At 40.9% G+C, this 26,829-nt stretch overlaps 1 protein-coding gene across 1 annotated transcript; it reads left to right on the top strand.

Moving 5' to 3' along the window:
* The first annotated feature begins 1,839 nt into the window (after nt 1-1,839).
* On the top strand, nt 1,840-23,467 carry col9a1b (collagen, type IX, alpha 1b). The gene is made up of 32 exons (XM_018749393.2): nt 1,840-2,040; nt 2,968-3,015; nt 3,384-3,419; nt 3,518-3,580; nt 5,389-5,442; nt 5,876-5,911; nt 6,488-6,511; nt 6,662-6,715; nt 6,919-6,972; nt 8,044-8,079; nt 8,292-8,348; nt 8,849-8,902; nt 9,185-9,238; nt 9,538-9,591; nt 9,875-9,928; nt 10,275-10,328; nt 10,889-10,942; nt 11,174-11,227; nt 11,521-11,574; nt 11,993-12,037; nt 12,310-12,363; nt 12,446-12,499; nt 13,259-13,312; nt 15,707-15,778; nt 16,161-16,196; nt 16,381-16,425; nt 16,571-16,603; nt 17,295-17,441; nt 17,958-18,012; nt 19,841-20,029; nt 20,392-20,469; nt 22,452-23,467. The coding sequence occupies exons 1-32, from the start codon at nt 1,951-1,953 to the stop codon at nt 22,655-22,657; spliced, it is 2,052 nt and encodes a 683-aa protein (XP_018604909.1). The 5' UTR covers nt 1,840-1,950; the 3' UTR covers nt 22,658-23,467.
* Nucleotides 23,468-26,829: the final 3,362 nt, after the last annotated feature.

Below are 26,829 nucleotides of genomic sequence, written 5' to 3'. Positions count from 1 at the left end.
TAAGATATCACCTGGAAGTCTCTTAGACTATTGAACATACCTCTGAACTGTTGTACTACTTAGGATGGATGTTTTTGGAGGAGCTTGAAACCAACATATAAATAGAGAATATTTTAAAGTTAATGACAAAAAAAAAAAAAAACAGGGGGATTGGTGCAGACAGAAATCTGATTTACTTTCAGAAGAATTGTTTTAATTAAGTACTTTGTTTTGGGGGGCATGGTGGTGCAGTGGGTTGGACCGGGTCCTGCTCTCCGGTGGGTCTGGGGTTTGAGTCCTGCTTGGGGTGCCTTGCGACAGACTGGCATCCTGTCCTGGTTGTGTCCCCTCCCCCCTCCGGCCCTATGCCCTGTGCATTACCGGGTTAGGCTCCAGCTTGCCGCAATCCTGCCTGGGACAAGTGGTTTCAGACTGTGCGTGTGTGTGTGTGCTTTATTTCAGATCGATGGAATCTGTCAGCTCCCCTCTGCAAATTTATATAGGTGTATGGGGTATTTCACACTAAGGCTCTGGTCAAGCTGGTGACATTTGTGTGAGGAGTTCACAGGCCAGTTACTGTTGTCAATGTCTGCCCAGCATGATATTCGCTCACTCTAAGTCTATGGCACACGTGAATGACACAGCCAGTTGAAAGACGATTTTAATTTTCCATCATTTATTTCAAGTTGCGCAAAATCAGCAATGCAGCTTGGATTCTGCAGTGTACAGTAATATTAATTTATTCCCAGGAATGCACATAAAAAAAAATCTTTGCTGACTGACTCAGAACTCATTCCTTTTTGAGTCTGAACCCTTTTCACAAGCTCAGCTCCTTAACCACCACCTTTGCTTTCTTTAACCACCACTGTTCCGGAAGTAGGAGGGGGGTACGGGGGCACGGGGGCACGGTGGCACGGTGGGTGGGACCAGATCCTGCTCTCCAGTGGGTCTGGGGTTCGAGTCCTGCTTGGGGTGCCTTGTGATGGAGGTGTGTCCCCTCCACCCTTACGCCCTCAGTTGCCGGGTTTGGCTCTGGTTCCCTGCGACCCCGTATGGGACAAGCGGTTCAGAAAGTGTGTTTGTGTGTGTTCCAGAAGTAACCTTGTTCTCATTATGCACAGTTAATAAATAGATGCACCTTTATTGAAGTTGCTTCTGTCATAATATATCCTGAACATTAATATAATTGAATCATGAAAGCAATTAGCAATGATCCATCCAGCACCAATTAAACCACCATTCTCATGATCATGGCAGCAGGTGGTGTAGTGCCTAGGGGCTGTTGCCCTATAGCCTGAAGGTTCCTGGTTCATATCCCACTGCTGTTGCGGTACCCTTGAATACAGTAAAAATACCCTGCTGTGTGCATGTTGCCTTTTAATAATTGCAAATCAGCTTGAAAAGAAGGACAGAAACATCTACAAACACGATGTGTGTGTGATTTTCAGACCTGAGCCAAGTAAAAATCAGCTTTCCGTAGCCAGTTAGGATAAATATACACACACACACAAACCGCGACCTAATCCTAACCTGGCAACTCAGAGGACAAGACTGGAAGGGGAGGGGACACACCCAGGACGGGACGCCAGTCCGTCGCAAGGCACCCCAAGCGGGACTCGAACGCAGACCCACCAGAGAGCAGGACCCGGTCAAACCTGCTGCGACACCTCGCCCCCTTGTAAAAATAAATACATAAATATAAATAATGAAAAAACAGCTTAACTTCAACTTGTCTGTAATTTGTAGGGTTTTGAGCAGGCTGGTCAGTCACAGAAGTCGCCGAAACCAAAAATGCTAACTTAAGGCGGACACGCGCCATTGTTGCCCTCCCACCGCCTATGAATAAACATGAGGCGGGGACCCCCCGCGGCGGAGCTTTCCTTTCTCTTCCCTGGGGGGTCCGTCAGGCCGAGTTGAGCGCAGAAAGAAGGGACCGTTTTTGCGCGCCGCCGTCCCTCCAGCGGGAAGACCATGATGATGGGCAGCAGCGCAGCCTCCAGTCGCGGACCCGGGACAATCGCGCTCCTTCTTGTGCTCTGCGCGCTCCCGTGCTCGGCCCAGGTGAGTCCTCTCCTCTCCTCTCTTGTCTTCATTCCTTACTTCGGATTCTTGCGCCTCCCTTTCGACCACACACGGCAACATGGATCGAACGCTCTTTGGAACGCGCTCCATACGCGCACTTGGATGGGAATGGAGCGCGTTCCAAGGAGGAGCGTTCAGTCCTTTTTGATATATCACGTCATTAGATTTATTTATTTAGCTTAGAGTCTTTCTTTCTTTCTTTCTTTCTTTCTTTCTTTCTCTTTCTTTCTTTCTTTCTTTCTTTCTTTCTTTCTTTCTTTCTTTCTTTCTCCAAAGCAACTTCCAATGAACTCTCTGTAGTGCTATCAGCCCACACATCTTATTCACTAGGGTGACTTACACTGCTAGATACACTGCTTACATGGGTCACTCATCCATACATCCGTGGAACACACTCAGTCACTCACACACTGTGAGTGAACAGCGTGTCTTTGGACTGTGGGAGGAAACCGGAGCACCCGGAGGAAGCCCTCGCAGACTCGGGGAGAACATGCAAACTCCATGCAGACAGAGCAGGGATCGAGCCCACCTCCTCTTGCACCACCTAGGCGCTGTGAGACAGTAGAGCTATATAACAATGTGATGCATAGATTGGGGTTCTGGTGCACAGAAATATGCAGATGTTAAAATAATCTGTAATATATATATATATATATATATATATATAAAAAATTGTGTGTAAAAAAAGTTGAAAGTTTACCGAAATCACATCCAGTGGCAGGAGGACCATTGGAAAAAAGTTTGTGTTATAATCTCACACGAAGCAGTTTCTACTCTTCTGTATCCACACTTAATATTATGTTACTGCTTTTATATTATTGCTTAGTAACGACGGCCTTAATAAATGCACATACCAAGTTATGCGTGAAACAACACAACCCACTGCTCTTTTGTCTTGTTCCACAGAGAGGTCCCCCTGGTCCCCCAGGTGTCCCTGGAATTGATGGCATAACTGTAAGATTTTTTTTTTGACTCAAAAACCTTTCCACATCATCAGACAGACATGTCCCTTGTTACTTGCCAGTCTTTCCCCCCCAACTTTATTAAATTAGGCACAGTTATATAATCGTAGCAAGTCGCAGTGCACTCAGAAAAGGATTTACTACATGCACCTCAACAATCATAAAATCATACAGCAATTAGGGACGTATTCAGACAAAGCAATATGTGGTGCGTACGGCCACGTGTACAACCCACAACACTAAACACGCGTGTTGCATGCAAAGTGATGCTTCATTGTGCGGTGGCATGTTCAGTACCAGGTTTGAGCGCATGTTTAATTAAAAACCAGTTCCCGCCCTCATCTAACTGTTTTTCGTCAGGGTGACCGAGGTCCCGATGGTCCCGAAGGTCCTCCTGTGAGTTTATTCCCCATAATACTATTAATACATCAGCAGACCGACATAGCATTTTCCTTCCTGCTCCGTTTCCATTTTTATTTGTCATGTAATTGCAGGGCCCGGATGGGGATGCTGGTGGACCCGGATCTCCTGGAGTGCCAGGGTTTCCCGGTGCTGATGTAAATATTTTTTTGTATTTTTACGGCCGGATTGCGTCCATATGATCTGCGTATTTACAATGAACGGGACGCTGCTATGAATGGAGCTTTATGCATAAACTGGGGAAAGTGATATTATCTGTCAAAATGACCTATTTGAGACTCAGCTTTCTGGGGATTGCAGGCTAATCATATGATCAGACAGGATGTTAAACGGAGGATTAGGCAAATGCTTGGGAGTTTCTTGAGGATTTTTGATTGAGCTCAGACAACCAGCGCTAACTGCACGTAACCGCAACTCACAGTGGAGCTGAGACACGTGTCCTTAATTGATGTTTCTCATTGCGGGTTCAAGATGGGAATTCAAGACGATGCGGAGGATATTCATGGAATTATTTTCATGTAATCCTTACCTTAATTTACTCATGAATGAATGCTAGTATTCACACTTCATCTTGCATATGAACAAGCAGTGGTGTTCACGAACCGGGTTTCCTAGGTTATTATTTTTTTGAGTTTTTTAAATCAAATTAAATCAGTTATAGATAAAAACTTGCAGACAGGTGGAACAGTGTAGTAGTTAGATCTGCTGCCTTTAGAACCAAAGGTTGTAGGCTCAAATCTCACCTCTGGCTGTAGTACCCTCGAGCAAGGTACTTACCCTAAATTGCTCCAGTAAAGTTACCGAACAGTACAAAAGGTTAAATTATTGTAAGCTGCTTTGGAGAAAAGTATCAGGTAAATGTCGGTTCAAAATATAATGAAGTATGTGTATGGACACGTGATGTAACTGCACAACTTCCACTAGATGTAAGAACTTAGGGCGTTACTTTAGTATATTGTTTTCTGCTGGTGAGGATCTCCTGTGTTGAGCAGCAATTGCAGCTATTTGTTGATATTTGAATTTATAGATAAATCCCGGAAGCAGGTAAAGTGGGACTGCCTACAAGTGCACAGCCCCCCACCCCATGTGCTGGGGCCCCACCCTACACGCTGTTCCACTATGGCTTACAGTACCAAAATATATACTGTCACTATGTTCACATTTTCTAACATTCGCTTATTAGTTTTTTTTCTCTGAGTTACTTCTTTATGCCAAATTGTATATCTCTTTTACCAGTTTCTAAAATGGAAAAATTTAGAAATTTGATTTTTTTTTTTTATTTTTTTGTGAGCAACAAGTAGGGCAAATGTTGTCATACTTTTTCCTTTGGATGTATTTTGTATTAGTGTAGCAGTTGTCATGGTTAATGCTGCCTTCCAAAGTGGAGTTAGATGACAGTTCTGCCGAACTATACACGTCCTTATGAATCTGTAAGGCTGCTCATTAATGAAAACATCACTACATGTTCTACAAAGGGTTTTGGTACCATGGTACCAGTCATAGCAGCAAGTGAAATGATAATTGACTTCATGCACATTTATGCACATTACTCTTATTAAAGTGTGATTTTACATTTACATTTATTTATTTAGCAGACACTTTCTCCAAAGCAACTTCCAATGAACTCTATGTAGTGTTATCAGCCCACACACCTTATTCACCACGGTGACTTACACTGCTAGATACACTGATTACACTGGGTCACTCATCCATACATCCGTGGAACACACTCAGTCACTCACTCACACACTATGATTTTAACTGATTTTAGAGGTTGTCTGTATCTCTATGCACACATCAAATGACACGTATTTGACGAAGAGTAGTCGTACTATACGTTTACATTTACATTTATGTAAAGTTATATTACTATAATTTTACCTTAGAGCTTTTCATATATATGACTAAGTGAAATGGCCTTCTGCTGGTTCTTTTTCTTTTTCAGGGTTTGACTGGCGCTGTAGGAGATCCTGGGCCGGATGGTCCCGCCGGACAGAAAGTGAGTGCTCACGGTTCCCTTTTGTTCCCCTTGAGAACATCTGACCTGAGCCCGGCGAGACGTGGTCTAATGCTGTGGCATTCCCCTGGATGTTGCAACCCCCAAAGCAATTCCTCATGACTCTAAATCCTTAAACTTGCAATATCCTGGCCTGCTGCATGGCCTCCCTCCGACATAGTCGTCTTTGTGGGGAACCACACTCCCGAATTAGTTCCCATTAAGTTGATCATTCTTTGGCAGCGCCGAGACCTTGTTTTGAATCAGGCCGCAGCTCAGTCACAAGGTCAGCATTGGAAGGTTTCTAATTGGCCAATAACAAGTTAGAGTTTCTTCACTTCAAAAAATAAAGGTCGGCTGAAGCATAGTATTCTGTGCATGTGCTGATGCAATGGCTTGTGGGTATGAAAATTTAACAGGGTTTGTTGTTCATCAGGGTGAACCAGGGAAGCCTGGACCACGAGGACCAGCAGTGAGTAAAATGATATCAGTTTTGCCAAGGGAATGAATGTAATTTTCTTACACACACATGTTGACTGAAACCGCTTGTCCCAAGCGGGGTCATGGTGAGCTGGCGCCTAACCCGGCAGCAAAGGGTGCAAGGCTGCAGGGGGAGGGGACACACCCAGGACGGGACGCCAGTCCATCACAAGGCACCCCAAGCGGGATTCAAACCCCAGACCCACCGGAGAGCAGGACCCAGGCCAACCCATTGCGCCACCTCACCACCGCACCCCCTGCCCTAGCATACAGGAAGGGATATTTGATATTATATAATTATATACATTTTTTCTGATTGACTACCATCATATTGTTACATCAGTAAAGTTTTTTTTTTGGGACAACAGCATACATGTATTTGTACCCACCATTGCTCCAGTTATGTTGACACATCGGAAATCGCACAACCTCAGACTATAAACGTGAAAACGTTCTTAAATAATATTCCCGTGATCCTTAGCACGCTCTGTGCATTGGTGCTCGGAGTACTCATTTGTGCGTGGCTTTTATTTTTAATGACGATTGCCACTTTCGTTTTCCTCTTTAGGGTGCCGGAGATGATGGAGCTCCTGTGAGTAAATATTCTGCTGTCCCACTGCTTAAAAATATTCATAAATGAAAATGATGGACCCCGTTCATCACCATCCATACCATTAATGCTGTACCGTGGGGAGAACTGTTTGCTCTCATGATTGACATGTGAGTTATCTTTTTTAACAAGGGACCACCAGGGCCCGGAGGGTCTTTCGGTGAACCTGGCAAAGTCGGACCCCCTGTGAGTTCTACCAGAACTGAATTAAGTCAGTTAACAGATATGTATATGGTGACTGTTCCCTAGAGGTTAAGGATCGACTGAGCTGAGGATTAAGAATATACCATTACAGAATAATAGAATACATACATATTTAAGAATATGTTTATAAGTTAAGGGGAGAAAATGTGTAATGGATGATGACATTATGTTTTTATTTCCTGCAGGGTGCCATGGGAGTGAGAGGGCCGCAGGGGCCTAGGGGACCGTCGGGACCTCCAGTGAGTACCGTACAGCGTTTTCTTTTGAGAGTTTTACTGACGGAACCTCTAAGTGCAAGCTATTTTTTAAGTTCCTCCATTGTAAAATACTAGCCAGCAATGGTGTGTATAAAATTTGACTCTTTACAGATATTAGGTGGGAAAACTGTATTCTTTAAGATGGGATATTTTTTTGAGGGCACTGCATACCTCAGCAAAAATGTGCTTTTGCACAGCGTTCTTTGCCGTTGCCCTGGTACTTGTTGGTTTTTGTATTCAAAATATGCGTAGGCTATTTTTATATGAAAATTATATATTATTTTATATTCATCCATAGTGTAGCATGACAGCAACATTTTATCTTGGACAGTTTTATCGTGCAACATCCATACAATGCGTGTGGTTAAGGGTTTGGGATAGGGTTAGTGCTCCTGTTTCTTTTCACTAATCTTCCTAATTTTCCTTTGAGCTACATGAAATATATAAAATCTCCTGTTCTCCACATCAGTCTTCTCTATTACGTGAAGGTGAAGGTGTAGTAAGGTACACTGCAAATTGCTATACTTCACACAGTGCTTTACATACCGTATAATCTTCCACATGAGGTAACCATCAGCTATCAGTATATTTCGAGCGATAATCGCAAGACGCAATCATTGAATAACGAGGTCTGTTTTCGTGAGTCGTATAATATCTTTAACTGTCACCCTAAAATCTTCGACATTTCTACTCCCTGTTAAACTGCTAACATAAGTTGGAGTTCTGCTCTTAGTGCAGAGGCTATACTTGTAGCTCTCCCAAAGGTACGGGAGACTTACAAAGGGATGAAAGTCGTGTAAGAGGCTGGAAACTGTGAGAAGAACCAGAGGAAAAGTTTTAGCAGTAGTTATCGAAGATTATCGCCAGTGACATATTCATAACTTACACGTAGGATGAAAACGTTTGTTCATCCTACGCTTTCCACGCACACATTACCGAAACAGAATAATTCATGTCCCGTTCAGAACATCTAAAAATCTGAACCTATTGCCTAGTGCTAATTTTTCTGGACAGTCAAGGCTCTCAATGAAATCAACTTGCCTTGTTTTTCAGGGAGCTGCTGGGGTCCATGGAGCTACTGCTGAGTTGGTAAGAACCACAGTCACTTACATGTTTTCTTACTTTATTGTTATACTTACATGCAGATATATGGAATTTTTGAATTGTTTAATACCAATGTTGTACCATACATACAGATACAATATATCAGTATATTCTTAATGATGACGTTTTTGCTGATATGTACAGGTACGTTGTCTGAATGTGAGAATGACATAAATGAATTTTTTCCAATTCTTTAGTGCGCTAACGCTTGTCCACCAGGCCCACCTGGTCACCCAGGGCTTCCAGGCATGAAGGTGAGTTCTGGTCTCTTAAAAGGGAGGTTATTGTGGTCGTGTATCAGAGAACATGGGGAGGTAACTGGAATTTAATACTTAACATTATGTTCCTGGCTGTATCATGTATTTCTGAGCTGTCAGTGAGTGAATGGCATTCAGGGATTATGTAATAATTTTAGAGTCCCTAAGAGGAGCGGGTAGGAGGCGTGGTGGCACAGTGGGTTTGGCTGGGTCCTACTCTCTGGTGGGCCTGGGGTTAAAGTCCCGCTTGGGGTGCCTTGTGATGGACTGGCGTCCTGTCCGGGGTGTGTCCCCTCCCCCTTCAGCCTTACGCCCTGTGTTTGTCAGATTAGGCTCCCTGCGACCCCGCATGGGACAAGCAGTTTCAGATGGTGTGTGTGTGTAAGAGGAGCAGTTTATTCTCATTAAGTCAGTAGGAGTGAGTGTCATTTTTGCTGAGTGAATTTTGATTGTTCATTTCATTGTTTTTTTTTTCTTTTTTTTTCTTTTTTTCCCAGGGCCACAAAGGTGTGAAAGGAGAATCTGGTGAGCCTGGAAAGCAAGGGCACAAGGTACTGATTTGAAAGGACCAAAACAATCAAGTTTTATCTTAGAAAACCACAGATGGTGCTGCTGTTTACAACGTACTGAACGACTGCCTTGTGCACATTTTTTTGCCAACAAAGAATTAAGCTGCTTATATATAGAGTTTACACACGAATAGTAGTTTATGATTAATTTTGGATCCAGACAGTTTCAGAAATATCTGATATTTATTGCATCAAATTTAAATATATATAATAAAAGGAAAAGACCCACACTTATAAAAATGGCTTTTAATGTGTTTTTCTTAGGGTGAAGAAGGGGATCAAGGGCCTCCAGGGGAAATTGGAGCACAAGGCCCCATTGTAAATGCTTTTCCATTCCCATTATTTTGTTCAATTCATTTGCAGGATGAAATACAGTACAAACTGTTTACAAGTTAATACTGAACTTTGACTCTGCTGCTCCTATACTGCTTCTCTTTCTTTTCGGCAATCACCTTAATTCTCTTTTGGACTTCATGTAATAAGCAGTATGTACAGTATGCATATAATTATAGAACAAGTAAGTAGCATTTCTTAAGGCAGATTTCTTGGCGATAAAAACTGCTTTTATCATTTTTTCCTTGCGGTTGAAGTTGCTGATGGTCTGTATGTGATTTCAGGGTCTTCAAGGACTCAGGGGAATCATGGGGATGATGGGATCCAAAGGAGAATTGGTAAGATGGATTAGTGATCCAGGTGCAGTTTAAGGGAATTTTCCGGTGAAAACTGGGAGCATTAGTCCGGAACCAGAGTGAAGTGTGCCAGTTATCGGAGGAAGCGTTGTAAACAGAATTTGCAGATAATACTCAGAGAGTTTGTGCTATTGTACAGCTAAGTCTGCAACGGACTTGGAAGAGAAGGTTAAAAGGTCAAAGGTGGTTCTGGCCATGTTCACACATTTATGTTTGCCTGCTTTGATTTTTATGAAAACCTAATATTTGTTTTGCCTCCTGACAGGGACCTCGAGGCCATGATGGAGAGCCAGGTCCCCAGGGTGTCCAGGGTGCCACTGTAAGTCTTATCCCCTCACTCTAGCAGCCTGTACATCCCGATCCACCTTGTGCTCAATTACTGCTACACGCTGACGCTGATCAATTTCTATCAGTGACATCTTTCTTTCAGAAGGTTTAACAGTAATACTTGTGATACAGCAAGGATGAAGGTTTTCTTGCAAAAAATTATAACATTTTTTTAAATTATTAATTATATGAAAGTAAATAATGTATTCGTTTACAGTTTAATGCAATGTAAACAGTTAATTTTGTTACATGTTACTAGAGCATGAAGCTGTATATAGTCTAAAAAAGCTCCATTGAAAAGTAGATACCTCGTTATTATTATCATTATGCTATCTTAGGGTGACCGAGGCCAGCGAGGCTTGGTGGGTGAAACTGGCCCAAAAGGGGATCAAGTAAGTAATTCTGGCAATCAGTTTTTTTCTGTAACTGTACGGTTGTGTTTGGTGCACGTGGTTGCAGCTGGGACAGTAGGGTCGCGGTTAAGGATGTGGGCTGAGGGTTGCTGGTTGAAGTCGCATTTCCTGCTAATGTTCTGGTTTTTTTTGCAGCAGCTGACTGACTGCTCCGCACTGCTCCTTAAAATAATAATCAATTGTAGAAATGGTTCAGATACTGTAGGTCACTTTTGAAAATCAGCATCAGCTAAGAAAACAACAATTATTATTATTATTATTATTATTATTATTATTATTATTACTATTATTCACAAATAATAAGACCAATACTACTACTACTACTACTTCTTCTAATAATAATTATAACAAATACAACATTTTCCTGGAAAACCATGTATTGTTACAGTCAAAGGATTCTTTTAACAGGAGAAATAATTTCGGTTTAGTTTCAGCTGAAAAGACTTGTTCTTATTTTTAGGATTGTTTCTTCTTTCAGCAGCAGCACATTAGTAAGGCATAGATTAGACACATGTCAAAGTGTCCTTGTAATCCTCCAGGGGCCTCAAGGACGGAGGGGAATCACAGGTCTTCCTGGACCCAAAGGAGGGAGCGTAAGTATACATGAAAGTGTCTATAATCAGTTTGTTTTTTTTCTTCTCAGAAACACTGAAAAATAAAATTTTCTTGAAACTTTCTTAAAATTTTCTTTTTGGAGATAGTAAATTTGCTCTACAAATCTGCTAGATAATTGTGTCTTGAAGAACACTATTTCCACCTTTCTTTTCATTTGTCAGATTCTATGCTCATCTGCTCCCTCTTGTTTAACAATATTCTTCTATCAGGGACTGCCAGGGGTGGATGGTCGAGAGGGAATTCCTGGAATGCCAGGGCCAAAGGTACAACATCCATCTTTGCATCATTTTCATCATTATGTCACCGCATTTCTTCCTATCAGTCTACAACAGAAATCATTATCCTTATATTTTTTATGCAATGCATGTTAGAGCCTTTTAATGTGTATTTTATACTTGAATAGTTATGCTATATTTTGTTGAAATAGTGTCCTCTTTTTGTCTGTTTGATGAGCTGGTGCAACAACTTAATGGAGCCTAGTAGTGAATAACTGTTTGACTGGACTGTGAGTAATGATTGTGTAATAACATGATTGTGAATTTGACTTTGAATGCAGGGTGATGCTGGACAACCAGGGGCTCCTGGGGAGGTGGGACCCCAAGGACTTCCTGTAAGTATGACCTTGCCCCAAAGCCACAGAATTGTAATTAACAGTGTTTCAAGTTGTTTTTTTTAAATGAACTCTGTTTGCGTCCGACTCTCAGAAACCGTCTTCGAAAGCGCAAGATCGCAGACCCAACTATCCATCATCCTCGCTGCTTTCATTTTCATCAAACTCGGGGACTTAGTGTGCCGCTATTATAATTAGTTTTAAAACAGAGTTGATTATAAAACGTGAACGCTCGCGTGAATTATTATACGGAATGTTGCATTTGAAAATAATTGATTAAAATAATTTTGAAAAAGCCGTTTCATTTTTCCAGTTTACCTAAAGCATTAAACACACAAAAAAATTATGAATTATATATTGAACATTTACAACTGAGGAGTGAAAAAGGCTATGAGCTTTTTTTTTTTGTCTCTTGTAGGGCTTGCCTGGGTCTCCTGGTGCCAAGGGAGCTAGTGGTGAAAAGGTAAAATTTTTTTCTTTTGAAACGGACAATAAGCATTCTCTTTCTGAGAGCGGAACATCTCACTTATACTGTTTAGCATCTGATCTCCGTCATCTCATTATTATGAAAGGAAGTTCTGCACCAGCTGTGCACCTTCCACATCTGTGTGCAGTGTGATGGTTAGAGCTGCTACTTATGCACCCCAAAGTCATAGGGTTGAATCCCATCTTGAGTTGTAGTACCCTTATGAATACAATTTTTCAGACATTCAGTAATTCAGTTCTTGCCAACAGGGTAATGCTGGTGATCCAGGTCTTGCAGGAACAGTGGGATCTCCTGGTAAGAGGGTAAGTTGGAGCAAAGTTAATTTCTTCTATGTGAAAGGTATTTACTGCCAGTTTGCTGAAGGCCTCACTCTGTTGCTCACAGGGAGATCGTGGTGAGCAAGGAGAAGTAGGACCTGTTGGACCAATAGGTGGGCCAGTGAGTATTTTCTTCATCCACCTGTATTGTATAAGGGAAAGAAAAAAAATTACACTTGTTGAGAAGCTATTTGTAAAAAATAAAGTCCTTTGATGCATGGTCTTATATTTTATTTGTTATATAAAAATAAATGGGAACACTGACTGCATTTTTTGCTTTAAAACATTACCCGAGTTACTAAGTAATAAGTACATATTACTCATTACAGACCTTTAATTTGGCTGTAAAATGTAACAGCATTGCGTCTGCACCTTGTAATAAATTTAAAGTGGCTATAAAAATATGATGAGTCCTAGAACTGCGTCAGCAGTCAACATTATGTTGACGTTACTTGTAGTTGGTCAGTTCGACTTGGTGAGAATGAAAATCTAAGATCTTGTTAAGCCACCTTTTGGAATTCAGGTTCATTGAGCATATCTATAAGCTGTTTAAGAATGTCTCTGATCTGAAAGTCTCATTGGCACCAGATCTTGATTTTTTTTTTTGTTTTCACTCCCATTGCGCTCTTTCTCCACTGAATCAAAAACAAACTGGCAGAACCTTGCTTCATGAGCCATTTAACTTAATGTGGGTGAACATCTGAGTTTCATTCTTCAGTACTATTCACCATGGCATATTTTATTAGTGGGAACTGTTAAAATCTTGTACAGATTTAGTTGTAAAATTGTTTATAATTAGTACATATCTGTCTTTGTGTTTGATAGCTAATAACAGTTAATGGACGGAGATGTGGATTGTTTTTGCTCTTCCTGTCTATAGGGTGATGTGGGAGAACAGGGTCCGACTGGGCCCCCTGGCCTGCCTGGCTCCAGGGTAGGTAGTCTTTCACCTGCTCCATATTCCCAGCTTATCGGTGGGGGGGGTTAATAAATAGATAATAATAGTAAATAAAATACTATTATTATTAGAACAGTAGCCTTACTTGTTTTCATCCTCCTTCTACTACTTGCTGTACTTGTAGCACAATGTTATGCAAATTTGTATGTTTTTCTTGTTCACTTACAGCAGTACTTAAATAAATACATGCACTTCAAAGAACCGCAGAGATTATATAACTTAGTATTTTAAATTACTTTAAAAATAATAGCTTCATACATCCAGACTACGATTTGCTCAATAGACTTTTTACACACTGGATTCGAAAAACATTACATTACATTTATTCATTTAGCAGATGCTTTTCTCCAAAGCGACGTACATCTCATAGAAAAGGCTATTTGAAAAGCAAATATGAATATAGTGTATGAATGCAAATAACATTAACTATGCACAGAAATGGTAGAAAATGTTGCAGGTCAGTTGAGTCGCTTTTGTCAAAAAGGTAGTTATTGGTAGGTATAGGTACTTATTTAGTGATTCCTATGCCAACACATGTGCATTTAATTTTTCAGTCTAACATTGCAGTTCGCATTTATCTTAGCCTTGGCATACTATTAAAAGAAATGGCATGGCAAGTAAAAGTCGAATAATAATTTCCAGGAAAAAAAAAAAACATTTTTTTTTTAAATTTCCTGGGAGGATTGTATGAAGTACAAGCTACAGTGTGCTTGAAGTTTTCAGGGAAGAGGGCATGAACCAGCATTCTTCCGGATGGTTTTTAGCGGGGAAGTAGGTGTTCTCTGCTGGAGCCGTCACACTGAAAGAGTCCTCTGTTCTTCTGGAATTTCACAAGTCAGCCAGAGATCACAAGCAAGTGCAGAGTGAGAGGAGACCACATTCAGCTGTAACAGGATAACCAGAGAAGATGCTGTATTTTAAAGTTTCACATTTCTTACTTATTTTCTTGCGTAACTGAGCGCATGTGTGCTTTCTGTCCTTTTGCATACTGGTTAAAAGTGAAATACAGACCGGAAGCAATGCAGAGGTGGTGCTGGTGTTTCACTTTGCCTGGGCTCTGGGTTTGGACGTAGGTTCAGATCTGGTTAAATTGAAGTTTTTGTGAAGTTTGCATGTTCTCCCATTAGCTGCGTGAGCTGGGGATTCAGAATTGCCCGTAGTGTGTGTAGAATTTCCTTGTGATGGACTGGTGTAACCGGGGGGTGTGGTGGCACAGTGGGTTTGACTGGGTCCTGCTCTCCAGTGGGTCTGGGGTTCGAGTCCCGCTTGGGGTGCTCTGTGATGGACTGGCGTCCCACCCTGGGTGTGTCCCTTACGCCTTGTGCTCGGGATAGGCGGGTTCATACTGTGCGCGTGTATGTATGTATGTGTGCACGGGCAGGCTGGTGTACCGGTGTACCATGCTCTGTGGTATAGATTCTGGACCACTGCAATCCTCCAGTGGGCAAGTGATTAGTGATAATGGATGGATGGATGCAAACTGGAATATTAAGCAAAAGAAAAGTTTCTAGCAATGTCTCTTAAATGTTGTTTAGTGGTGTCGTAGTGAACACTTTCTGTCCAAAGGTTTAAATTATTTGGCAAAAAATGCACACTGATATGGGAGGGACACAACATGCGGGTGCAAGTACTTTTTTATGTGTTTTTGTTTGTTTGCGATACGGCGAGGCGAACAGAAATTTTACATCCCAGTTCAAGGGCTGACCTTTTTAAAGTTCTTACAAGAAGTCCGGTTGTGCATTTTCATATGGACGCTCTGCTGTGATCCTCCTTGGTAACACAGAGAGGGATTGTTCTTGAAGGATATCCCACGTGCACGGTATCTGCTGTGCAACACAATGTTGTCCATTAAACAGAGACACACTTTTTCGAGAGGATATTGGTGTTCCATGTCTTCTATATGGCAGCTGTTGAATGAAGTGGACCAAGAACTTGGTGGATTCGAGTGTTTGTAGAAGTGGAACAGTTTAGAGACACAGTCTACCCCTCTTTCACTCACAGCTATGTAGCCTACTTAGAGGACCTTTAACCCTAAGGGCCTTTAGATTCTGGAACATTCTGCAAAAACACAAGCTTCAACACACAAAGAAAAAAATTCAAAATTATATGCTATAATAAAAATATATACTATACACAAAAAGTTTAAGTGACAAGATGCATTTACAAAATATGAAAAATATGAAATATAAATGACTATAACAAGAGTAATACTAAATAATGGTCCATGGACAAAGAATTTGGGTTGAAGAAAAAACATGTCAAGGGTTAAAAGGGAAAGTTGAAATTATTAGTAAATTTTTTTTCCTATAAGATCATCCTATACATTGCTGCAAAGTCTTACAGAACATTCACAATTTAAACTCTTTCCAGGGACCTAAAGGGGACCTCGGCCTACCTGGACTCCCAGGACCCCATGGCCTTCCAGGAATTAAGGGCGAGAGGGTAAGACACCCTGAACTGATCACTTTTTCTCTTACCACTGCCTATGTCTCCAGGCATTACACCTGTGATTCTCAGCCTTCTCTGAACTTTTTTCTTTGCTTTGGCTTGTATTACATTTTTGGGAAACTACAGCACCACAGTAATACGGAAACCACTGTTATTTCCGAAGCTCTTCAAACCACGTAACAACGAAAAGGTCCCAGGACAGAGGACATGACTTTGATGAAATATATGTTTACTTTCTAACAAAGACTCTATAAACAAAATAACTGCAGTCCTGTGAGAGGAAAACCGATGTGCTTCGTATGATATTCAGCAGTTTCCGTTGTCTTTACCACTGCAGCTGTGGGACCAACAGTGAGACTGATTTTGTATTTTTCAGGGTGATGCTGGAGAACCAGGGCCTAAAGGCGAGCAGGTGTGAGAGCTCCCGCTGGGCTGTACTGTAAACATACCCTTGTATTGGATGAAAAATTGCTTTGGATTATGAAAGTCTTGTGAATAGGATGTTGGAACTTGTTATGCGAGCAGGCATGGCCAATGTCATTAATAAATACATACTCTCACCATCCGTATTGTGTTTTTGTTCATTCCTTATTTAGGGAGATCCAGGTGCAGAAGGAACTCTAGGGGAAAAAGGAGACTTGGTGAGTAATTTATGCCAGTTTACAGTGATAAAAACCAGTTTTTTTGTGCCATTGATCTCATCTCAGGTTTGAGTCGGATGTCTTTTTTGTTGAGCTCCTTCATTAAGAGATAGAGAAAATCACATTTCTTATGTCATGTTTCTAGGGTAGCGAGGGAGAATCTGGACCTAAAGGATCAGTAAGTTTTCAAGTTCATTTTCAAAAAAAAAAAAAAAAAAAAAATTGAATGTCTGTAGTTTGTTGAACTATGCAGTTTCTCTCACGATCAATAAAATTCCTATCTATCTATCTATCTATCTATCTATCTATCTATCTATCTATCTATCTATCTATCTATACAACTGGTGACTGTTCACTATTCAGCATCAGTTATAGTAAGCTTTAATTTAATATATGAATTCAAGTTCGTAATACAGTATAAGCTTAGTCTATGTTATGAACTTGAATTCATAGTCTTAGTCTGGGGGTGCGGTGGTGCAGTGGGTTTGGCCGGGTCCTGCTCTCTGGTGGGTCTGGGGTTCGACTCCTGCTTGGGGTGCCTTGTGACGGACTGGCGTCCCGTCCTGGGTGTGTCTGCTGCACCCTGTGTTGCCGGGTTAGGCTCCGGCTCACCGCGACCCCACTCGGGACGAGCAGTTTCAGCCAGTGAGTGTCTGTTAATCGAAATGCTCTGTTTGTTCTAGCAGCAGCTGAGATTTGATACTCTTTTTCTTCACAGTGCATTGTATAGAATCCATCACAACACAACACTGCACAACATTAAAATGTACCATGCATGTGTCCCTGTTGATGCATACAGTTTGCACACATGCACACATGCAGATGAATGTCATTCTCATCATGTGCCCTGTGCCCTTCTGTGTTTGCAGACTGGTGATCCCGGTGAGCCTGGGAAGAGAGGCCCAGACGGAAGCAGAGGACAGCCTGGAATTCAGGGACCGCCCGGTTCCCCTGGCCCCCGTGGCATGCAAGGAGACAGAGGCTTTCCGGGGGTCACCGGGTCACAAGGACCACCGGTAGGTCCCCACCCTAAAAGAGCAGTTTTTACTGTAGCCCTGGAAAAACACAATTAACAGCTCTTTGGATTACAGATGTAACCTCTAGACAAATATAATTCAATTGCTAATATCCACATGCTTTGTGAAATCTGAGAGTATGTGGTGTCCATGGGGTATCTTTAATTACAAAAGAAAGTGCTGTATCACCCGAGTTTCTTTGAATAAACACACATTATAATATAATTACCAGTGCATCTAAATAAAACCAGGGCATGTTTTATTTTACTAAGTTTAAAAATGATTCTCTGGGGTATAAACAAACCATACATTAAATCTCTATCCTTCATTAGTACAAGTTACGGTTGCTGCGATAAATCATTTTCACATGTAACGATTATGACGTAATTGGAAAATTACTAACTACAATGTAGTTAAACTTAGCCATCATAACACTGTGCATCACATGTAGCAAATTGTTTAATATTAAATCCGAACAGAGATAGTTTATGAGAAAATTTCTTTCTGCATTAAAAGGGCAAAGAGCCACGTGATGAGCACATCAAGCAAGTTTGCATGCGAGTGATGCAGGGTGAGTGTCTTGCTGTTTAGCTGTCTCATCAATTTTACTGTCCCCCTGTCAATCCTAGTCTGATAGAACATACTCTTATTTCTTAGCTTTAATGTTGTCTTTAATATTACTTAGTCGTGAAGCTCCCTTTGCGGGGGGTGCGGTGACGCAGTGGGTTGGACCGGGTCCTCCTCTCTGGTGGGGCTGGGGTTCAAGTCCCACTTGGGGTGCCTTGTAGTGGACTGGCGTCCCGTCCTGGGTGTGTCCCTTTCCCCTCCGGCCTTACGCCCTGAGTTGCCGGGTAGGCTCCGGTTCCCCACGACCCCGTATGGGACAGGCAGTTGAGAAGGTGTGTGAAGCTCACGTCTTTCTCCACAATGACATACAGAGTCAGGTGTTGTATACCAAGCTTCTTACAATAATTTAACCATTCATTCAGTGGGATAAATCACAGGCTAAGTGCCTTGATCAAGGGTGCTACAGCGGGAGAGGCAATCGAAACCCGGGTCCTTCAGCTAACAGGTGACAGCTGTAAGCGCCACGCTCCCGGTTCTCTTCTGTTTACTGTTTTTCAGCCTTTTCCTGTTTCCCTGTTTAAAAAGTCATGAAAACACTCAGAATTAATATGATAGGTTCACGCTCATGCTCACGCTCATCATCCCGTATTTTTCCTAGTGGCTCCGATTCTATGGCTGCTTAAGGAGAAACTGAAACAAAAGCAGTTCGGCAGCTGCATAAATTTAATAAATTTTTATGAGGTAATATGAGAAGTGGAATTTGAAGTGCAGCATGACTGAAAGATGAAAGAAAGGAATATACGGAAGAGATCTAAAGCCGTCTGTTCCACCTTTTAAATATGAATAATGCTGCTTTGGTGAGATGCTGTAGAGCGCATTTGCAAGGTCCATAGAGGGCAATACTTTCCCTCTGAGCTCAATTTAGCTGTGTGAAAATCGCAAGTGGAACATAGAAACACTGCTTGGTTTCAACGGCATGCTTCTCATACTGTTGCTGCATGAGTCCTCTCAATTTGATGTACCGCAATTTGTACCTATTTCTTCATCTCAAATACAAGGGGCATTCAGAAGATGGTAAGGTCGTTCGCCTCATTATGTGCATATTTTACGGTATTATACAATAATGATTTGTCTCCGCTTTTATTGAAAGAGAATTTTATTCCGGCTGAGTATTAACTGAATGTGTTGAGTGAAGAACCTTGCTCAAGGTTACAGTCAAAATTCTTTTGATTTGAATGTGCCACCGATTCATAAATTCTTTAACAAGCGCGCCGCAGTAATGACTCCCTCACAATCTGCGGATGCTTGTCATGTAATTGTGTGGCAAATGCATTTTATTTACTTTCATTATCTGTTAACAGTATCGGGCTGTCTGCGGTAATTGCAACCGTGGCAACTTTAAGAGGCTAGGAAGCAGGCTGCTAATGCAAAAATCTTGTACGGCTTGCACAATAGGCTAAAACATAAATTCTCCCCCTAATAATAATAATAATAATAATAATAAAAAACTCCTTGTCCCAGCTGGGGTCATGGTGAACCGGAGCCTAACCCGGCAACACAGGGTGCAAAACTGGAGGGGGAGGGGACACACCCAGGACGGGACGCCAGTCCATTGCAAGGCACTCAAGCGGGACTCGAACCCCAGACCCACCAGAGAGCAAGCACAGGCCAAACCCGCTGTGCCATCATGCCCCCCAAATAATAATAATAATAATAATAATAATAATAATGATAATAATATCATGAAGTGGGCAGTAATTTTACCATATTATTTCCCAATAATTTCGTGGAGCACACTGAGTTTTGGTGAATCCGTACCCTATGTGTTACAGAGCAGTTAGCCCAACTGGCTGCCAGCCTAAGGAGACCTGAGTCTGGAGCTGTTGGCCTGCCTGGCCGACCTGGATACCCTGGTCCTCCTGGTCCCCCGGGGGACAGCGGCTTCCCCGGGCAGGCTGGAGCAAGAGGGTTACCAGGCCTAAAAGGGCCCCCAGGGCCGATCGGACTTAAGGGACCTAAAGGTAGGAAACAAGTTGATGTGGAAAAATTTTCTATGACATATATTATGCTGATTTACTGCTGTTTGCGCTATTTTGTATATCTTCGAATAATTTTTTGCATAATTGTACCTTGTTTTAAGCACAGACTCGATGCAGGTTATTATAAAGCTCTGAGGTGAGACGACAATGTACAATATGAACTAACATGCCTTGGGTTGTATCAGTATTCAGTGGTAAAGTCTAAGACATTTTATTTCAACGAATAAACCCTTTTAATAACGTTCAAGGGGTCTTTTACAGTATGATGCTGTTGTACTGAACCATTTGAAAGTGACACGTATTAGAGAAGGTAAACTTACTTTTGGCACGTTTGATTGATTCAGGTGAGATGGGAGACAGAGGGGACAGAGGACCTACTGTACGAGGGTCCAAGGGCCAGCCTGGAGTTCCGGGTCTGCCAGGTGAGCGTCACTCAGCGTATTACCGTGGTGATGTAACAGTAAACCCCAGTCTACCTTTTTAACAACCTTTGGACTTGCTTACAGCTACAGCTTCTATATAACTCAACACAATGATACAACTATCTCACACAAGTGAGCACATAAAACAACAATAAACATAGAATCATAAATGCAAATAGTGTTGCCTTGTTAGAATATTTAAAATACCAAGAACCAATAAAAAAGCATGTTTTACAATTTATTTGATTTATTACATTCAAATGTGTTTTCTTGCTACTGATGACTTTTCTGTTCATATTATGCAAAATACTACAAAATAAAAGAGGGAATTATAAATGGAGCAGTAATAAAAATAACGGGTAACTGGCGCAGAATGTCCATGCGACGCGGTTCATACCTCTCTGTAACACTTCAATATTCTATATTTATTCTGTTTTCTAGTTCCCGAGAAGCAAAAACATTGTCGTTGCGCAGTGTGCTTAGTTATTACAGTCAGTAACTTATTTTTCCAAATATGTTTTCAATGTACAAACTTATTTATATGTGCTGCGTCGGTTTAGAAGATTGAAGGAAGTCGTTATTATTCACGAACTGTTTATCTTGCATATTTGACAATCTTCGCCCGGGTGTGCGGTAGTCTTCATCAAGCGATGGCGCTATTCATACCATTGCCTGCCTCACTCCAGTGGCCTCACTGACGTTCTTAAACCACACCTAGGTGCCGCCAGTTGAAGTCCACGAATGGCACTCGGGAAGGGTACAGGGGAGGCCCAAACAGCCATATTGATCAGGCTGAAATACCTGCTTTTCCTGATGTGAAATGTGCCTTTCCTTGGGAGAAGATTAATTTTCTTTTGTGAGACTGGTGAATAGAACCCTTAAATTGGTGCTGGGGGCTGAGTCTCTTATGGACCAGCATTCTGAGAAATGACAGCATGTTAAAAATGTATTTCCAGGACTTTCCACTTTTTTAAAAACCTAAACTAACTTACGTACATTCCATTTTAAAAGAAATTCTCATATGTTTTTTAGAAAAAATGAGAGTTGTTTGTATAGTTCTCCACCGTGGAAATGCAGTTTGTTGATTTCCACAAGGACCTGGAGAGTGCACTGCTTGCATTTTACGGTAAACTATAATGGAGGAGTGAATAACTCTCGGTCAAGGTTTGAATACCAATTGTTTTTATTGATGTTATAAATAGAAGCCACCAGTGAAATAATAGCATCATAAGAAAATATCAGTGGAAGTAAAAATTAAATAAATAGCTTTTGGGACATGAATGAATAATGATTTTGTTTTGTTGCAGGGCAGTAAGTCTTTCAGAAAGGACCTTTTTAATATTCTTTAAATGCTAACAGGAAACCACTCAGTAGGATGTTAGGTCCCCTCCTGCCATCAGGACTGGGATACCTTGATATGTCGGGAGGTTTGCAACGGTTCAGAATGAGTATCACAACGTTTTGCACAAAGAGCCATCCAGCTCCCATCAGTTGTAAGGAGCCTCAGCAGACAACATCGCAAACGTCCTAGTTGTGGTTGAGGTGTCAGGGATTTAAATGTCTTTTTTCCTTCCTTTGCAAGTCAAAGTGGCAGAGCTTTATTGCTCCAGTCGTCACTGATTCTCTTGCGCTAAGCTGCGAGTCTGAATATTGCTCACTTTGCATCTTCTCCCTGTCTTCTCGTGGGTTTCCTCCCAGTGCTCTGGTTTCCTCCCATAATCTGAAGACATATATGGTTTTGCCCTTATATAGTGAGTGTGTAAGTGAGTGAGTGTGTGTGATTACCCTGCATTTGGCCGGTGTCCCATCCAGGCTGAACTCTACCTATGCTTCGCAGATAGGCTCTGGACCCCCGTGACCCTGGACTGAACCAGTTGCTGCTGAGAATGGATGTATGGATTAAAAAGTTGACTCTTGGATATATCCTGCTTAGGTTAGAGTACTTTAACCTTGGAGACCATGACTTGGTTCCTCACTTGCAGGTGAACCAGGCAAATCCGGCTACGGCAGGGATGGGCGCGATGGCGAGAGGGGACCACCAGGTGTTCCTGGTCAGCCTGGTGTCCCAGGTGTTCCTGGCCCTGCGGGTCCCAACGGCTACTGCGACCCATCAGCCTGTAACCTGCAGGCCATTGCAGCACCCCCATCTCTGAAGGACTCCAGCATGAAAGGGCCTGGAGGAAACTGATCCTCAGTGTCGGGCAGCACACCAAGAGACTGTGGAGGAGCTTCCAGTGACAACATTTTCACAAGATCTGTGCAACATTGCAGAAATGTAGTGTCACATCATTGGGAGAATGTTTTGTTCTGAAGTTCATCAAGGAAAATGTTATGAAATTGGTCAGTTTATAAAATCAGTGGGCTTAGTCCCTTGCTTGTCTTTTGGTCGTCGTTGATTTTTGTTTGTGCTGCAATGTACTTTAAGGGAATAAAGTCCCCACCACACTAATATTGGGTCATATCAATTAAGAAGGATCATCACCCTCTCTTTTTTTTTTTTTGGATATCATCTAACATTTACTTTGTGTTCAGAAAAAATACTGTAAAAGAATACCAGAATGAGCAAAAGTGATCTTTGTTTTTGGCATAAGTAGAATACTGTCTACCAAAGGAATCACAAAAAAAAGCACACGGTCCTGATGGCCACTAATGAGTGCAGTCTCATGTTTATGGAGAAACGTAAATGAAATAAAGGAAGATTCAGTTATGCTGAACTTACACAGGTGTAGTTAATGCATAAGCTGAACATACGCACCTCTACGAAGTATGCGTCCCCCGCTTGTCCACGTTTGTCCACAACTTAACTGTGTTCATAGAAGTTGACCTGTGTTCAGAAACATTCCTGCTCTGCAGCGAGATCTGACGACTGATTTTTTCACGGCTACCAACTATTTTGGACATCTACAAAGATTTTATTTATTATATGAAAATATTAAGGGTCAGCGATTGTACAAAAGCAAGTTAAAGAAATGCATTTTAATAAATGTTTTTTTGTATAAATGGCTCAACTATGTTGTATCTTTCACAGTATGCAAACTTCTACCATTTATATGGGTTAAAATAGTAATAAATGATTAAGCCAGTATGCTAGTCTGATGTGGTTTTAAGTACACAATATTTCATATGGACTCCGCATTAAACATTTCTACTATAAAAAGATGTCTTGCAACTTTTTCTATAGAGAAATAAAATTAAAATGACAAAACAAGTCCAATTTAGTCATATGTTTAATTGTATATTTTGCAACACAAAGTCAGCAACAGGTATAAAAAGTATAGATGGCACTTTTGGTTATGGAGACACAAAGAAATAAATAAAAATTAAAGACAATGAAATACTCATTCCATAGTATACAAACCGTTCAGCCTTAGGTTAAGAATTTTACATCACCAACAGGACAGCTGTAGATGTGGAACTTAAACATCAGCTACAGTACATTCAGTACTTGTAGCATTATCCTCAGCTGAGGTAGATCAAAAATACACTCACAATATTATAATTTTGAGCAGATAAAGCTTATAATAAAACAATAACGGAGTGGAGAAACAGGCTTGGATTTCTTTTTGAATTTAAATGAATATGTTTTGCTGGGGGGGGCACAGTGGTGCAGCGGGTTTGGCTGGGTCCTGCTGTGTGGCTGGCCTGGGGTTTGAGCCCTGCTTGGGGTGCCTTGCGGTGGACTGGCGTCCTGTCCTGGGTGTGTCCCCTCCCCCCGCCCCAGCCTTGCGCCCTATGCTGCTGGGTTACGCTCCAGTTTGCCACAACCCGCCTTGGGACAAGCAGTTATAGACATTGTGTGTGTGTATGCGTATGATGTTCTGCTAGATGTTTAGCAGAAATTAATGAAGCCAAACATACAACTTCATTACTATACTCATAAGTCTATCTTTGTAATGCTATAATTTTTACATAGGCTCATATAAATATCTATATAATATGGCAAACTATTTAGATGGTATTTTTAAAGCCAAAAAAAAAAAACAAATATAAAGATTATATGCCTATATTTACATAATGTAATAGTGTAGTTATACAAATCATTTACTTTGGCATAATACACAACATCTATAAAGACACCAAAAACCTTATTATTAAAACAGCAAAGTGAAATTCCAGCAGCTTTAGAGGGCATTTCATTTGTTTTGCTTTGGGACCATATGGAGCAGGTGCTTACCAGTTCTGCTGTTTTGGGTATTTCAAGGAAATCATTTTCAAAAGGCAAAGATCCACAGTTTACCATATTTTACAGCTAAATGTTTCTAATTTCTAAATGAAATTTCTCAGCTCAAAATCTGCAAACACTTCCTTTATATACATTAATAAAAAGTAAAACACAGAAGTTTGAATATAACAGTGACAAACTGAATCCAGATGTAATTCAAAGTGTAACTATAAACAGGAACTGTCCCATCAATATTCTTTAAAAATTAAAAACACGCTGCAAATGTGAATTTAAAATACGGCTTGAAAATCCTGGTCCTCAGCAGCTGTACAGCATGTGTGTTTTTATGTAACCTTGGAGTTAGATGCTGTGATTGAAGGCCTTACTGAGGCACTAAGTCACCCTGCCAGTTGTCCAAGGTTCATCTTTATTATGTGAAAATTAACACCGGCAGGAATCTGATGACTGAAGGCTGGAACTACGCGGCGACGGTGTAAAACAAAGTGCATCTCACAGCTGAATACCTGCAGGGAAACACTGAACAGCACTGGGTGGAAATCAAACCACATAAAACGATCCACTTTAATGCTGCCTGTCAAACATTAAAAAACTACCACAAACTGTCCTTTTCCGAAACAACAGGGAATTTAAGAAAGCAAACAACTGTTTCTCATCAAAAACAGAAAGCAGTATTGCGATCCGGAAAACCGGAGTGTGTGTTTTTGATAAAGCTCATTGTCCCTCAGACAGCCCGTTTAACATCATTAACAGCTCCCGTGAGGCGCGTCCTCTGTCCTACAAAACGGCAATTGTGGACCACGGTCAGTCACACACAAACAACATCACACTTGGGCAGCATTATTTCAGCCACTGAACCACTGAATCGGCTGGGTCTTCACAGCACATCGCTTTAACTCGGACGCTTTCTCTTATTAAAAACGTGGCATATTTGTTCATGCATGAAGAATAAAACAGACAGTTATGTATAGCATGTCCAGTAGAGTTAGAAGGCATGTTGCTACTTAATATAAACACAGAGAACATGAAAGCTGAAATCTTTGCAAGTGTTAATAGGGGCTGCAAGTATATTTTCACTCTAAGTCACTGTATTAGTCAATCATTAACACATAGGGCCAATGCTGAAAGTTTTGGAAATATAACTGACATTATCAATACTCTATCTATCTATCTATCTATCTATCTATCCAAAACTGAAATAAATGACCACTATGATGCCATTTCAACTAGTAAATGCAGATTACAGCAGTTCACTATAGTTTCATATACTTTGATACAGTGAATGAGTCACAAATGAGCAATATGTTTATGAGTGGATTTGCTGCCCTGTTTTGCTCTTTTATATACAGATGACAAGATTTAGGGGAATAATTAAATTCAGTTTTTTATACCTAGAAATGAAGGGCATAATCACAACATGACCCCACATGCCTTGCAAGAAACCTATTTTCATACATTAGTCACTTCATGCAAATTACACACCCCCTCATTTTAGAAAATTTGCATGATATACATACATATAATTTGCAGAAATGGAGATATATTTTACATAAAACTGACCCAAACATATTCCTTTGATATTCTTTGGCTGCATGCTGGGCAGTATATTGAGTGTTGACTGTACATTTATTTCAGCAAAGATTTTTTCCTTTCTTTCGACTCATATAGTACACATCTATAACAACAAGAATGTGGCTCGAAATTAAAACCCGAAAACCAAAAGGCAATCAGACACACGCATAACTTTTTATACCTTCACCTCTGCAGAGCAAAATAAGATCCCTTTGTTGTACCTTCAGTAAAAACCTAAGATGCCCTCATTATTCCACTTTCTGAATGGCAGCAAAAAACTCAATAAATAACAGTCTTGAAGAACAGATAATATTGCAGCACACCTGCTGAACACTATAAAAAAGGTTAAATAAAATTCTTGGTTTACCAAAAAATACTGCATTTGCTTAAATAAAAAAAGTCCTCAACACTATTTGAATATAATTTACCTGAATGAATGTTAAACCAAAGAAACATAAGTGTTTTCATAAATAAATTCATTATTAAGACAATCAAATGGATAATACACAGTGCTGTGTATGTGGTCAATGAAGAAGTAAATATAAATAAGCTGTCAATCCTGTAAGACATTGTATGAATGAAAATTAAAGTTATGACTCACTAAGCTG

Source organism: Scleropages formosus, chromosome 4, assembly GCF_900964775.1.
Source record: "Scleropages formosus chromosome 4, fSclFor1.1, whole genome shotgun sequence".
NCBI classification, from domain to species: domain Eukaryota; kingdom Metazoa; phylum Chordata; class Actinopteri; order Osteoglossiformes; family Osteoglossidae; genus Scleropages; species Scleropages formosus.
The sequence above is the reverse complement of the archived record's forward strand: the minus strand, read 5'-3'. Positions and strand labels throughout refer to the sequence as shown.